The sequence below is a fragment of the Periplaneta americana genome, chromosome 16 (assembly GCF_040183065.1).
Source record: "Periplaneta americana isolate PAMFEO1 chromosome 16, P.americana_PAMFEO1_priV1, whole genome shotgun sequence".
Lineage (NCBI taxonomy): Eukaryota > Metazoa > Arthropoda > Insecta > Blattodea > Blattidae > Periplaneta > Periplaneta americana.
Window position 1 is genome coordinate 52,513,981 of NC_091132.1, and position 17,094 is coordinate 52,531,074.

Sequence of the window (17,094 nt, forward strand, 5' to 3'; positions counted from 1 at the left end):
TCTTGCTGTTGCTGCATATATGAATGGCGATCATGGAATAAATGAATGTGCCCGCATGTACAATGTGCCTAAGCCTACAATACTAAAACATGCGAAAAACAAAAAACGTAATTGCTAATGAGATATGAAATCGTTTGGAAGAACTACAGTATTTTCGGCAGAAATTGAAAATGAACTTCAAAATCACATTCTAAAGTTTGAATAAATTATATTTGGATTAACCCCAACAGATGTTAGGAAACTTGCTTTTGATATAGCTCAGAGAAATGGAATGCCACTTATTTCAATCTGAAAAGGACCAAGCATTGAAGAAATGGTATTATGCACAGCCTATCTGAAGGGGCATCCCAAATTGTGTAGGCAGACAGGGGCAACATCCATGGCTCGAGCGAAAGGGTTCAACAAGGAACGTGTCTATGAATTCTTCGATCTGCTGGAAAACATTAGTGAAAGATACAAATTGGAATCCACGAGAATTTTCAATGTGGACGAAAGTGGCTTCTCCACAGTACAGAAGAAGACACAGAAAATCGTAGCGAGGAAAGGCAAGAAAGAAGTGGGTGTGATATCGAGCGGAGAAAATGGAGTGAATACAACGATGTGCCAGTGCATTTGGTCAATATGTTCCTCCCATGATTATGATCTGTCTGTTGGTGCTCCACCGGTCATTATTATTACAGTTTCAGAAACTGGCTACATCAACTCTGAATTGTTCGTCAAATGGATGCAACAATTCATTTCCTCCGTCCATCCTACCAGAGAAAGACCAGTATTGCTGTTGCTTGATGGACACACCATCCACAGCGAGAACTTTGATGCCCTGATGTATGCGGTACAATTTAGGAATCCAATGGTACAATTTAGGAAACCAGTTGCCTAATTTGTACTCATTGCAGACATTTAGAAAACTGAACGTCATGACTTTATGTTAACTTGAAGTAAACTTTTCTTTTTAGGAAAATCCTTCCAACATACCAGGAATTAAGATGTCACTATTGAAATGATTCAACATTTGTCAGTTAAAATTAGAAAAAATAAAATGTGTAAAATGGTACAAATAAGGCAACTCTCCCCTACATACATACATACATACATACATACATACATACATACATACATACATACATACATACATACATGTTAAATGGTAAATGTTATGTTTTATTTAACGACGCTCGCAACTGCAGAGGTTATATCAGCGTCGCCGGATGTGCCGGAATTTTGTCCCACAGGAGTTCTTTTACATGCCAGTAAATCTACTGACATGAGCCTGTCGCATTTAAACACACTTAAATGTCATCGACCTGGCCCGGGATCGAACCCGCAACCTTGGGCATAGAAGGCAGTCGGCCTGGGTAGCGCAGTCGGCATAGCGCTGGCCTTCTGTGCTTGAGATTACAGGTTCGATTCCGGCCCAGGTCGATGGCATTTAAGTGTGCTTAAATGCAACAGACTCATATCAGTAAATTTACTGGCATGTAAAAGAACACCTACGGGACAAAATTCCGGTACACTGGCGACGCTGATATAACCTCGGCAGTTGCGAGCGTCGTTAAATAAAGCATATATGAATATAATATTAATGCAAGCATACATACATACATACATACATACATACATACATACATACATACATACATACATACATACATAATGTTCTGTTCACGGACAAATCTTTCACTGCAAATCCAGCATTCTCCAATCTTTCCTAATTTATGCCTTCCTTTTAGTCTCCGCATATGATCCATATATCTTAATGTCGTCTATAATCTGATGAGTTCTTCAGCCCGAAGTCTTCTCCCGTTCACCATTTCTTCTAGTGCATTCTTCAGTTCGTATAATAATACGCGCTCCCCCCCCCCCCCAGAGTCTGTATCCCTGAAAAAGTTATTGGAAATCGAATCAAGAATCACCTGGTTCACAGACAGGCAAGCTAACCACTTCACCAAGGAGGTGGTTTTGCATTGCATTACATTACATTACGATGTTTTCAGTCGGTTATTTTACGACGCTTTATCAACTGCTATGGTTATCTAGCGTCTGAGTGAGATGAAGGTGATAATGCTAGCGAGATGAGTCCAGGATCCAGCGCCGAAAGTTACCCAGCATTTGCTCTTAATGGATTGAGGGAAAATCATGGGAAAAACCCTAACCCAGGCCAGCTAGTTTCACGGTCAGCATGCTTACCGTTAAGTTACTCCACACGATATTACTAATGCACAATGGCGTAGCGTCAATGTAAGCTAGAAAGCTCAGCTTCCCCAGTTAATAATAATTTCATAATAAACCTGCAGTTTATGAACAAAATTATTTATTAATTTTAATAGAGTTTATATTTATGCGTTAAATATTGTGATGCGGCAGCTCAGGATGATTTGTGATGCAGCAGTAAACAAGAAGCCTGCACACACCAGCTTCCAAGCAGACTGGTTTCTTTCACTCATTCTTCTGTGTAACCCACCCCACAGATTTTCCATCCCTTTCTAACTAACCTACCCTGGTCGCAAGGCACGGAAGAAGCTAGCTTTTACATTGAAAGTTTCCGAGTTATCCCTTTCGTGAGTTGCGTTCAGTTGAAGGTTAGTGTGCATTGCGGCTGATATAATAAATAATGAGTGAAATAACAGTTCCTGACACCAATTTACTTGAATTTTTAGGACAATTCTATTATCAAGACTGACTTACGAACAAAAGTGCGATTTAAAAGACAAATGACCGTGTCTATTTGTTAGAGATATGTGTAAACCATGAAATCATATTTTACCATTTGAGGTCATGCCTTATTGGTGTTACTTACGAGGTTCCAACCAATCTTCGGACTGCTGACTTGACATTGACTACGATTTATTTTAAGACTATATTTTTGTAATACGTTTTTTCATATGTACATGAAAGTCAACTTGAGTTAGCTCCCCCTGCTCAAAATTTCATGCTACGCCACTGCTAATGCAAGCTGTTGCATGGTGAATTTTTACATAACTTTTGAGATGATAGTAGATCAGCTTTCAGAATATAACATTGTATTAAACATTTTTGTTACAGAACTTGCAATAATTTTTTCAATGAAACTTACATTCCGGTATTTGCAATTATTAACTATGTATAAAATATTTTCTGAATATTTAGCCGTTAAAACATTGTAAAATTCCATCATTTTTGTCCGACAATAGCTACATTTTATACAATAGCAATTGAGTTGTCATGGTATTCAAATTGGTGGTCAAATTACAAACATTAATTGTAAGAATTTTTGCAATGTGCTGGTTTTCATGTTTCAGACGCAAAATTCCGGTATGTTGTACTTCAATTTGTATTTTATATCTTATGATGAACACTAATAATGGCATATCTTATCTATTTTCAGTACAGTGATAATCTTAGAAACCCATTCTATTCTGTGCAAGAATATTTTGAATTAGAAAATCAAGCTGTAGATATTTTTTAGGTTTCTTTCTCTGAATTTTATTATTATTTTGTAATATATTAGGAAATTCTCATAAATTGTTAAGTTAATTCTTGTTTTATTGTATATAAACGGAGCAAATCAAATAATATTTGTGATCAGTGTGTTACAATTTTCATCTAGATTATTAGCCTATTTTTGATAATCTTGACTCTCAATTGTAAACTCTAAGGAGTATTTGTGATCATTTTGTTTTATGTTTAGTGTTGTAATAGAATAATTTTCATTTTTGCAAGATAATTTCACACGTTTAATTTGACAATGTCATTAGCTTTTGCTATAACGACAGCTAATAAATACTATACTATACTATACTATACTATACTATACTAATAGTACTGCTAAATGACAGCTTCATAATCGGTCTTGTTATAATACATTTAGGTGTCAATGAATCTTTATCTTCAGAAGTAGTTTTGTTTATCTTTCACTCCCTGGAACTTGGACGTCTTTCAAAAAGATAAGTTAAAGCAATTAAATCAATTCGTAATAGTCATATTTCATTAGTTACTCTTGGAACAAAATGTAGTCTACCTAAGAATGCAGTTATTTCTCAGTGTGTAGGCCTACATCAATGGTTCGTTTTGTTTTAAGCAACCTGTACTCCACCCACTTTTCAATTCCATGTAGCTAATACAGCTTAAGGGTAGCGTAATTGTTAAGCACAGGAACGCCATTTCGTAGTGCTTCGGCAATAGCATATTTAGCAAGACTTCAGACTTCTGCTGCATTCAAACAATTATAAAATACGATAATTTGGTCCAGAGAGCATCCGTTTTTGGTGCAAAGATAATTCGTTTTGCGTGTTTCTTAATTGAAATTACGAAATGGCGTTCCTGTGCTTAACATTTAATTGTACGAGTATCTACCGTGGACCTTCAACATTTGAAAGTTTATTTTTAATTTAATCTCAGGATGTATAGCTGTGATTCTGGTCGGAACATAATAATTGCAGACTCAAAAAGTTTATGTAGCAATTTCGTAGTACACATCAGAGCAATAGTAATGCAGAAACATTGAATCATTTATAAAATGGCGACTCCTAGCGAGCATGCCCTTGTTAGGTGGTATGCAGAGACAAAATTAGTTATTCAAGTGCAAAGAAACTTCCACTGTTTTCAGTTCAGTGCACTTCAGTGCCCCTCTTGCAGCATGAAGAACATTCAATCTGTTCTCGATTTCACGCCATGTGGCATGGAGTATATTTACCGTGACTAGCTACATGGGATTTTCGGAATCCATGCATAGTGTTATTTGTATACAATTTTTTCCTTTAACTCTATGTATTTAAAATGTTGAGTACTCATTGTGGGCATTCTATATTTTAACAGAAATTGGCAAATCAGTAAAAGCTAAGAAGCTTCTTACGTTGAGAATTTTCATTCTACACCATAATTTCAGGAATAGCGGTTGTGACTACTGTATAAAGATGTTATTTTTAGATATTGTTCTTTTCATACAAAGTCATAGTGGTAGTGATATGCAATCAATGATTTGCATCATTTAAATCATTTTTTTCTTTTACAGAAAAGTGACAGCAAAGTCACCCTATCGAAAGCAAAATCAAAAATAGAAAATGACACAGCAGGATCTGAAGGTGATTTTACAGCTGAGTGTCTGAAGGCACATAATGAATTTCGAGAAAAGCATGGAGTCCCTCCTCTGAAACTGAATAAAAAGGTTTGTTTCTTACGTTAAATACATGATTTCTTGAAAGTACCACTTGTGCAATTCAAAATTGTTTATCATACATTCGTATATGTAATTGTGTTCCAGGTGGATTCCAAGGAAATTTTGTGTCTTAGCTCTGGAAAGATATCAACATTATAAAATTACATTCTGTATGTGTTCTTTCATTTAAGAAAATGCTGAATAGTGAAATTAAATTTGGAGCATGGATTTAAACTAATTTGTTAATTCTATAAACTTCAGAGTGTGTGTTTTTTGTTTGTGCTTCTGATTTGCACTAACGATCTCTAATTCAGAGCTAAATAACCGCTTTTTGTCTGATTCATTACTTTAAAAGCTTAGATAACTATTTTAAGAATATTCAGCTTCATTTGTTCGAACGTGGCATCTATACTCTGAATATTAAAATAATGTATGGCCGAAATTAAAGTTAACATATTTTTTTATTTAGCCTATTTGGTTCAGGTCTTTAACCACTTTTGTAACATAAAGTCAAAGTAACGTTTCCTTCTGATATGACGTAACGTTTCTACAAAATATTCTACAGTAGTTAAGAAAACATTAATTTTTGTTAACAATATTGAGAAATTATTTTATTTCAATAATTTTTTAATGTGAATTTATTTTAATTCCTTCATGCCAGTTTAGAAGTGAATGCCATATCGTTTACAAAGGCTTTTTTTATCTTGATAATTTAGAGAACATTAATTTTAATTATTTTGTTTCACTGCAATCTTTCTTATTTGCCAGAATAAAAATGCAGACTGTGTTCGAAATTCGAATGTATTACAGTACAAAATAAATACTGTAATGAATTTAATCCCATTTGTTAATGTAAAAATGGATTGTGTTTGGATACACGATAAATTATTTGATACACCACAAAGACCTTCATGGTAAATGTGGACGGTAGCTTAGATCTCTGCATAACTAGCCAGGCATTCGTAGAGAAAACAAATCGCCCGGAAGTATTAACTAACCTAAAAACATGTTTTTTTATGTCTAAAAAATAACTATATCGATAATTTTTTTTTACATAAGACTTAATTTGGTTCAGTATGCTATACCTGATTTCTTCTGAAGATATTTGCACGTATACCCCTCCCACCCTGTATAGGCAGCGTATGATTAAAGCATTATTATAATAAAATTAAACAACATTACATTTATAAGTTCCATATAAAATATCTTAATATAAAAAAACAGATTTAAAAAAGATCTCATCTCTGATAAATTTAATAATCTGTAACATCTGTTGGTTTGTAACCGGTATATATTATGTCTGTATAATTATATATTTTAGTAGGTTGTATATTAATTTATTAAGATTAACCAGTTAGGCATATCCTTCTGAGTCCTGAGACATATTTGTTGTTTTATTTTAAAAGTTCAATATAATTCTACACTTCAAAAAAAGTCACTGAATAAGAAAAAATGCTGAAAAAACTCTGTAGGTTACAGTTAGGGCACAAATGCAGGAATATTATACTATACTCCGTGTCTCTGCACATACATCTTATATCATAATCATGTATAGAGTATGGTATAGTATACTATACTTCAGGACTCAGGAGACTATGTATGTTACAGCTGTGCAAATACAGTGAAGAATGGGCTAAACGACTTGCCTCCAGAGGACATCTTGAACACCGTCAGAATTCAGATTATGGAGAGAATATCTTCTGCAGTTGGTCTTCAAATCCAAATTATCGTGTAACAGGACGAGAACCAGTTGATAACTGGTACAGTGAAATCAAGAACCATCCTTTTGGTCGTGAACCTAGCAGTCTGAAGTCAGGTAATATTTTATTTTAATATACAATTATATCGTACTTTTCAGTGTTTATTTATGTCCACCCCATTCACACACACACACACACACACACACACACACACACACACACACACACACACACATATTGAGATGTAATAATTTTGTAAATGCCCATCTTGAAATTGTCACTCCTCCCATAAATATTTATGCTTAAATTTAAATTTTGTATCATATTTTTTGTGTGCAGAAGTATTGTATTCGCATTATAGCACTAAACTAGTTTTAGTTTTATTTTTTAAATATTTTTTTCAAGTATTTCTAAAGTATCATTCCAATTGCATGTGTAAGATTAAAGGTTCCAGACACACAATTTAAGAAATACAGTATTTCCTAGTTTTGTATGAAAATTAAAACTTTTTATCATTATACTCGTATATTTAAGAATAATGAAACTATCTAAGATGTGGAAATGTTATACTCAATATAATGCCCATGGCTTGTCAGTATAGCTTTTCATTAATAATCTTCCTCGTATGTAATCGTGAAAACTTTGTAACTAATTCAACAGTTCATAGCATAAATACACGTCAAAAAAATGACTTTCATACTCGACCGGCAAGTCTATCATGCTATCAAAAAGGAGTGCGTTATATGGCAGTAAAAATTTTTAATAGCCTCCCTATCGATATAAAAAATGAAACTCAAAACATAAAATTATTTAGGGCCAAATTAAAGAAGTACCTAATTTCTCACGCCTTCTATTCTGTAGGTGAATTCATGACATTCAATAACACTTCGTGAAATTGATACTAAAACTTTGTGTTGTACTAGTAGACTATATTGTAAATCTCGTCTATATATATTACATCTAGACTGTGACTATAAATTAAGTATATATATTTCATCTAGACTGTGACTATAAATTAAGATTTTATAATAGTATTAAGTTTTTTGACTTGTTCCATATTCTAGCTGTAAGCATGTATGAATACCATGGAATGTTAATAAATACAATACAATACAATATGAATCAAGATTTCTCTTTAGTTGAAGATTTAAATCATAAAAAATATAACTATGTAACACTATTTGATTATAATTTCAGGTCACTTCAGTCAAGTTGTCTGGAGGGATAGCAAAGAACTTGGTGTTGCTGTTGCTAAAAGTCGAAATGGACAGATATTTGTTGTGGCAAATTACTCTCCTCCTGGAAATTTCATTGGCAGTTTTTCTGAAAATGTACCACCTCTGGGGTAAGTGTAAATAATGTCAATAGACATTTTAACTTCTTTTGTCCTATGGCATGTTTCTTAACAAGCTGTTATTCGCCCAGACTCTATGAGCAAATTCATAGATTTTGCTAGTGCCGAGAAGTGTAGATCACTTGTCTTAGTTCGTCAGAGACTATCCAGAGTGCACCAAAGGCAGTAGGTCTACGTTGCACTGGTGGTGGTAGTGGTGGTGGTGGTGGTGGTGGTGGTGGTGGTGGTGGTGGTGGTGTCGACGGCGGCAGTGACAATGATGACGACGATGACGACGACGATGATGATGATGATGATGATGATGATGATGGAGAATTACCGTCATAATTGCAATCACTATTTAAGTTTCATGCGTAACTAATTATTGTTTGCCAATTTCAATAATCTGCTTTTAAATAATGTATTTATTTCTGATTTGTTACAGAGGATTTCCTGCTACAGCTCAAAATAAAAACGATTTCGTAAAGAAAAGCAGCACAGAAAAGGTGACCGATGAAGATGCAACTTCTGACGAAGAAGAATTTGCCAAAGAAGGCCTTCGAATTCACAATGAATATAGGAGAAAACATGGAGTACCTGACTTGAAGCTGAGCAAATCAGTAAGAAAAATCGTTAATGCTTTTAAGAATGATGATATTCCACTGTTTTAATAAGATATAAGATAACACATTTCAATAGCAGTAAATTAAACTTAATATTTTATTCTTAAACAACTGTACAGCAGAACCAAACTCTATGACAAATATGATATATAAAAATGCTTCATATATGTTCACTGCACTTTAGAAAGTACATACTTATTTACTTCAACAGACAAACTACCGTTACTTGCGTATGATATCCCACCCTTTTTTACAGTACCGATTATTTAGTCCTGACAGTCGCGATGTGCGCCTGGGTCAGGCGAGTCCATTTAGTTATGCCAAGAGGTGTTTGGGTTAGTCGCTTGCCTTCTGAGTGATTGGATGTCATGCATGCGGTATGTTTCTAGTAAAGTTAAGCTGTACTGCATTACTTTACCGACCGCTCGCCCTTATCTTTATTCCAGAGCTCTCCCCACTATTCCTATTATTTCTCCTCTTTCGTGTCGCTGAGCTGTCAGGACTAAACAATCGGTCTGTACTGATGATTGATCATTTCAAACAAACAGGGTGTATCTTTTTTTTTCTTTCTTAAATGGGGAAAAGCAGATTTCTTATAGCTTTCATTGTATAATGTCATTACATTGAGCTATATTACTACAAGATGTAATCAATATATTTCCGAACTGCACTTGTATTTATTATACCGTTAAACATACATGCGCATTCCACTAAAGATCATTGCTTCCATGCCTGTTGAATCAGTCTATCACACAGCATCAGATTCTCTTTAAGAACTGAACTTATACACGTGATCTTATGCAAAGATGTCAAGGACATTTGTTATTTATTGATATAATGGTTGTAACTTACGTTACGTTTCATCAATAAATCACAAATAATTAATTATATTTCCGATTACTGGTTACTGCCATGAAGAATGTTCCTAAATGCAATAATAAAACAAAATTTCTTAATTTTTTTGTTTTAGTGCATCTAATGAATTCATAAATGTGTCTGAATGTAACGCGAGTTACTGTGGAATGATCCTGTTTACAATTTTCACAGAAAGAGCGACGCCCTAGAGCTTTCCTTCATTAGCCGTCACTGTATAATTCTTCAAAGTAACTTTGTTAAGAAGATAATCAATAATTTCTAATTCTGTTTCAGCTAATACTTTTTTCTAGTCACCGGTACATGTTTAAATTTAACCATTTTATTTACCTCCCGGTCCCACTTATCTGAATGAACTTTATAATTTAGAAGGACCTAAATATAAATAAAAAAAATACGTGTTTAAAGTCTTATTAGAATGTATTCTCATATGCATATATTTATACTCTTCACAGCTGTGTAGTTACGCAAAAGAATGGGCTAAAACACTAGCCCGAGAAGACAGATTTGGACACCGTCCTGATGGAAAATATGGCGAAAATATTTACTGTATGTGGTCCTCAGATCTGCAACAAAAAGTAACTGCCAAGGATGCTTGCCAGAGCTGGTATAAAGAAATCAAGGATTATGCTTTTGGATCAGAGCCACGAGTGCTGAAATCAGGTATTATATTACTATTGTTAGATGTTTTGATAGTTATTTACGATATGAGTAGGCATATCGTAATGTTCCATATTACAATACAAGATAGGAAAGTTGTCAAATGGGGCTGCAGGCCGAGTTCGATAACCAGTATAGTATGGTAATATGAAGTTACGATACATATATCGTACAATGTTTTATCCACTTTGATAAAAAGTTAATTTTGTAATAAAAGAAATTGTATTATTTTTATCAGTTTTGAACATGTCTTTTGTGGAGAGGCGATTGCATTATTATTAGTTTCTTCCTGCGAGAGGCGATTTGTTTATGATTGTTCTATTAGTTTTGAACACGACAGATTTTTGTTTATAACAGGTGGTCTAGGAGAAATAAACAAACATTATTAAAATGAGGTCAAACGAGGATTCAGATATTGAAAATGCTGCAAATTCTGCAATTGAATATTTAGTACCAGGTTGTGAACATAATACTGTTTATACCGGTAATTAATAAAACAATTTCATGAATTTAAATACTATTATAGTCACAATCATGCCATGGTATGAAAGAAAAATTTCACAACCTCGAGCAGTAATCGAACCTGCGACTTCCTGTTCTCCGGTCAGGCGCTCTACCACTGAGCTATCGAGTTCGTCTCACGCCAAAGGCTTGGAATCATCCTTTCATACTGGCGACTCTGTTGTTAGAGTACTGTCCATAGCGTCTGATCTAGTCAGCACTGATTACGGGTTGAAAGAAACCTGACCGGAGAACAGGAAGTCACAGGTTCGATTCCCGCTCAAGGTTGTGAAATTTTTCTTTCATACCATGGCATGATTGTGACTATAATAGTATTTAAATTCATTAATATGTCACATCAACGGACGTGTATACGTCACCAAACATTGTAAGATGAAGATTACAAAACAATTTAATTTTTAAATTTAATGTGTGGTTCACATTATGCAACCAGTTATGTAATAGCAGTATCATTACCTAACTAGTTGCATAATAAAAGTATCATTACCGTCGACCAGGGTTATTTACACAAGGGGGTAACTGTACACATTTCTAGAAAAAATGTTTATATGGGAGAACATTAGAGACAAAGTGTAGCGACTCCATGGAATTGATTCTGTGTGACAAAAGCACATGTATGTGGTAGTCTGAATTGTGTGTCCTTATTAAGGAGATCCTGTAAGCAAAAATTCTTGAAATGTGTAAAGTTACCCCCTTGTGTAAAGTAACCCCGGTCGACGGTACCTAAATAGTTGCATAATGAATGTGTTTACAAAATTTTTATTGGTGATGTAAAGTCCACATTACATAATCAAAGTGGATAAAATAACGTAACATAACAAAATTTTACACTTTAATGGAAGATATCTCTTATATCGGTATTAATAGCATGTTCCACATCCTTATTGTATCTATATTTATTTGGTACAGTATGCAGAATTCATTTACCCAAATAATGGAACTCTGTTCTCTACGAATTCTATGATATTTTATGATGAACAAGGTTTTTGTGGGGCAAATTTTCGTAGTGTGACCCTGTTGGTTGCCATATTTGAAAATTGAAAATCCGGGGAACTTTACAATCCTGCACAACTATTGGCCAACAATTCAATTTTTTTTTCAAAGCCTTATTTTACTTTCAGTTGTTTTTACAGGAAGGAGAAAAAATGCTGGCTTTAAAATATAGGAGCCAAATGTACTAGAATACTTTATACTTTGCCTACAATTTCTAAACTAAAATACTGGTATTTGATAATATGTTTTGACCTGAAAAACAAAATAGAAAGGTTTGAAAAAGAAATCATGCTCTTAAATGTCATTTTTCAGTGACAAATAGCAGGCGTTGGCTTAAAATAATATTAGCATTGGATTCAAAATGTAAGAAATATGTTTATTATGTTATAGTGTCAACATCGGTTTTTGAGCAAAAAAGCAGGTTTTGGAAACAAACCATTCAATTGTTTAACTGAAAATTGCATATGTGTGCTATGTTTTAGAGTCATATTTTTGCTTACAACTGCATAAATTGTATGTTAAATATTCCAGGTCATTTTACACAAATGATTTGGAAGAACAGTGAAGAACTTGGCATGGGACTGGCAAGAAGCAAGAATGGAAGAGTTTTGATTGTTGCGAATTACAACCCAAGAGGAAACTACATAGGACAGTTTGCAGCCAACGTTCCGAGGCCACGTTGACAGTAACAACCAAGCCAGTCTTCAATCTTCCCAAAGCTTATAACAGCAATCTTTAATTTGTTTAAATATACATATAAGTAAATCATAATTTTATGTAAAATAATATATGAATTGTGATATATAATCATATAGTCATTTGTTTACCAAATAAAATAAAGTAATCGATAAGATTTGTTGAAGAAACACCTAATTATGGTATCACTGCAGAAGATAGATTTACTCGTAGATGTCTGTGATTAGAATCTGTTGAGATGAAGTCATTGTATCTTTGTTCAACTTACAATTGGTACAAAACAGAGGTGTTATTCTGACGTGAATGTGATTGAAAAGATTTATATACGATGGATTATACAGGGTGAATAATTAATGCTGTATGATGGGTGGTACCAAATAATTTAATAGTAATTGTCACCAATTTATGATTCTCAGACATACATCTTAATATTAATTCTGCGACTAAAATTTCAAAATTTTATTGTAAAATCTAAAATTAATGTTCCTTTATTTTCACACTGATCATTCATCACCAATGACCATTTCTATCTGAAAACTTAAATGGTCATATTGTCAAAAAGAGCAAAATTGTCAGGTTTAGATGAAATAATGAAATTTGTGAAGGTGTGGTCATCATATTTTCACGGTTCAGTGAATATTCTTAGCTATTACCTACCCTTGATAATTTGTCCATAAATCAGCTCCCCTGCTTTTTTCATTTTTACAGTAGGACTCTGATTATCCATCATTCTATTAACAGACCAACAGATTATCCGGCTGTTTTTCTCTCTCTTTTATTTTTTGCTGTAAAAAAATATGAAGTACTGTAAATTCTGTTGCACGTATTTTTTTCTACAGAACAGGAAGGTTACCGGTATTTATGAGTGTTTTTCTCAACTTGTAAAATAGTCACTACCAGTTTTCAAAGAAATTACCCAAAAAACTTACACGCAATTGCATACCTGTGCACCATTGCCCTACTGTTCGAGTGTCTGTGCTGTATAAACTGTAGACCTATGGAAAATATGTTCCATGGGTATCAAAAGAAAACGTGTTGTGCTAATTATCGGGGAAAAAAATAACTGAAAATAATTGAGCCGTTTGAAAAAGAAGAACCTGTGGCTCATTTCTCATCAGAAAACGAGATCTCTACTATTGCTATCTTTCCACAGACAGCTATGACAGGGAGTTTTCTTGGCCCTTAAACAGTCGTCGACAACTAGGCTTAAATTAGTAAATTTCTGATCCTCAATCTATCACGTTAAAAACAATATCACGAAGTAAATGACTATGGGTGCCTACAGGCTTAAATATTGAAAGTAGATGATATTGATGACGAATACCGTTGCCTGCAAGCCTCTTATTTGCTGGTAATGTAATTTAATCATATTTAACCAACAAAGGCACTTATTGTTTGTACAGAAAATTGCATAATTACAGTACCTATAACGTCAGGCCTAACACTAAAGAGTGAAATTGAGTGCCTAATGAAATTATTTATACAATAATGAAAATAATCTGTTTTCCCTAAATAAGTAAAAGAATGCATTACCGATACTGAAAAATAACTGTACATTTATTTACTTTTAATATTCGTACATGAGATTGTATTGAAATCTTATGAAATCATTACCGGTACATTTAACATGTTATCATACCTTGAAGACATACGCAATTAAATGTTTATAAAATCGTTATTACTATTACTCAACGTATTATGACTAATATTACGATTCCTGCATCAAATTTCTATGACTAAGACAAACATTTAATATGTTTCAGCCTGAGTATTTTTATACAAGTTGTCTTACTGTACACCGCACTGATAATTTTATTAATCCCATCCCCTCCACAATTTATTTTTATATCTTAAACATTGAAAATGCATAGTTTTAAAATTGAACGTCTGAGAAAAAAAAAGTAAAAAATTCTTTAAAATAAACATATTGCTTATAATTGCATTTCTGCTTTTCAATTAAAAACCAGAGTTGACAAACATCTCAAAGTCCAAAATTTACCGCATTTGACTTTTTACCTGACAAATGTTGTCTTTTGCAAAGGCTAGGCTGCCTTTCTATAACAAACAATATCCAAACACCGATTGTAAGCATGTGTTTTTAATCATACAGATATTTATTTCAAAACTTGCAAGCCTATATAGTTTTTTTGCTCTCCTGAAAAATTTACTTCAATGGACTTAGGATATTTGTTAATTCAGTTCTTCAATTATTATATCAATAAAGTTTATATTCACTACAAAACGTGAAGACGCAGAATTAATGTATCACCCTGGTTTTAGTCGAAATGGAATGTGTGTGTGTCTTTGACGAGTGTTACAGCCCAAATACGGTGCTGCGTTCAACTTAGATATAATCTGGCCGTAGAAAGTATCTAGTATGTACTATATTGTTAGTGTCCATTTTAAAAATGGAAATTGTCTCCATTTATGTCCATAAAGTGAAGCCTTACATTATTTAAATTACACGGCATACTGTACTGTATATATTCGATATAACACATCATCAGATATTTAGATCTATATTTCTTTTTGTACTAATTCCAATTGTATCTAGCACATAGCTCTGTGTATCTACCATTCCTATTGATGCTTGCATTCCATTGAATTACTTTGTTTGTATTTCTCAATATATCATAATTTGTAAGTATACGGGTTTTGAGTTCTTCTCAAATAGTAGAGACTCCAAAGAATTTTATATAAAATAATATAATATAAAATAAAATAATTTTAGGAAACATATTTGCTTTATTATTTGAGGGACAGACAACAAACTTAGGGCCTAAATGTCTTGTATTATTCATTATTTCTTTCTTCTGTAAGTACAGCATTAACTACCTTTGATGGAGTTGTAATTGAATGCTTCTTCACAAAGAAAAGCATATGTGCATTTTTAAAAATCTCATATATTAAATAATAGGTATATTTATAATGGCAGATCTGTACATTATACCTAGATACTGAGAAATCTTATACGTCTGGCTTGGAACTTTATTACCACGAAGATCACTAAGATTTGGTTTAGCTAGTCACACGACATAACTTACTTCAAATTGCAAGAAACGATATGACATAACCTTGAATATCAGTCGAAATAAAATGGGTAACCGAAGTTTTCTCGCAGTTTTTTTTTTCAAGCTCCGTCTTACTTTAGTTTTAAACAAAATTTCCCCGCATGTAGTAAGTCACATAGGCTACGGTAATTTAGGGAGGATTATGGTGAAATTTCTATCTTCTACATTTGTCAAGCTACGTCCTTGATTTTTGTACAGATAATCACGGTGTGATAAATAATGATGTGGTGAAGTTTAATTTCTGTGAGACAATTACTTTCTAAGTTATGAATAAAAATATTCTGAAAAATTTGCATATTTCAAAATAAAATGTGTCACTTAATTTCTGAGTGAAATGTTTAAAATTTTTTCTGCAATACCGATGGCAGATGTATAAAAACATCTCTCATCGGTTTTCCTATATCTTATTACGATTATTATTAATTTTATAACCACTGCATACCTAAAAATAAAACTTTTCTATTGCTACAACAAATACTTAATTTTTTATTTCAAAAGTATTCATTTAATCATAAACCCCAAGCACTATTTTGTTAACCACAATGTATAGAAAATTCAGTAAAAAAATCATGTTCCTAGCATCAAAATTGTAAGAGCCTTTACACTTCGAACCTGACGAAATGTGCTGAAAAAAAGTGTGAGAAAACAGCTTGTAAAATTTACATGGAATTGAAGTTCAATGTCGCAGCCATATAGATTGCGTAATTTTTATGCTTTCGAATCCGCTGAGCATTGAAACTTGCTCAACGTATAAGAGATTGCTGATTCATTTTTACAAGAAAACGAAAATGTAATTTTTGACAGAAAATGACCAAAATTTCACCTGTCAACCCCTGTAAGAATAATAAAAGGGTAATTTCCTTCATTATACTTTAATTTTGCCGATTAAGAGTACTGAAATGAGTGAAATATATTTTATCTTAGAACGTGAATACAATACATACCATTAAAATGTATTTCGGCCACTCATGTACTGTAACGTTATTTCATTAAATAAATAACGACTTCACTGTGTTAACATTATATATTTTTAATGTTATTTTACCTGATTGACTAGTTTCGATGTTGATTCTATCATTCTCTTAATTCTTACTAGGACTGAAATAACTTAACAGTACATCAGTGATTATATAAGTGTTAAAAGAGTGTATTCAAGAATGAGGATGTATTTTGAACTGATGCAGTATGTTGTATAAGTCTAATGTAAAGTTACATTGCCCAATCATCTATTTAAAGATCTTTATGTCTGTTAATTCAGGTCACATCTTTCTGAATAAGCGACAGTGAATCAATTACAGTATTAATATGTACAGGTTGAATTTAGATAAAAGATGCTAACATTTTCCTGCCATCTAACTGGTAGTTGATTCTGCTGTGGTGTAGTTGTTTGCCGTGTGTAGCTGGCTCTGGAAGAATGAGTAGGCCTATGCCATGGTGGCTCACACGGCATGTGAATCTACTGCCGTTTTATTTTAAGTTTTTGAAGATG

The 17,094-nt window shown here is 33.2% G+C and overlaps 1 protein-coding gene across 11 annotated transcripts in view; it reads left to right on the forward strand.

Moving 5' to 3' along the window:
- Positions 1-15,668, forward strand: part of LOC138716256 (uncharacterized) — a 395,104-nt gene extending 379,436 nt beyond the window's left edge. For all 11 annotated transcript variants that reach the window (XM_069849132.1, XM_069849123.1, XM_069849126.1 and 8 more), the window contains 6 exons: positions 4,991-5,143; positions 6,743-6,950; positions 8,032-8,179; positions 8,613-8,787; positions 10,119-10,326; positions 12,370-15,668. In XM_069849132.1, the coding sequence (XP_069705233.1) occupies positions 4,991-5,143; positions 6,743-6,950; positions 8,032-8,179; positions 8,613-8,787; positions 10,119-10,326; positions 12,370-12,521 (1,044 nt within the window). In that variant the 3' untranslated portion in view covers positions 12,522-15,668. The remainder of the gene's footprint in view (positions 1-4,990; positions 5,144-6,742; positions 6,951-8,031; positions 8,180-8,612; positions 8,788-10,118; positions 10,327-12,369) is intronic.
- The last annotated feature ends 1,426 nt before the right edge of the window (positions 15,669-17,094 follow it).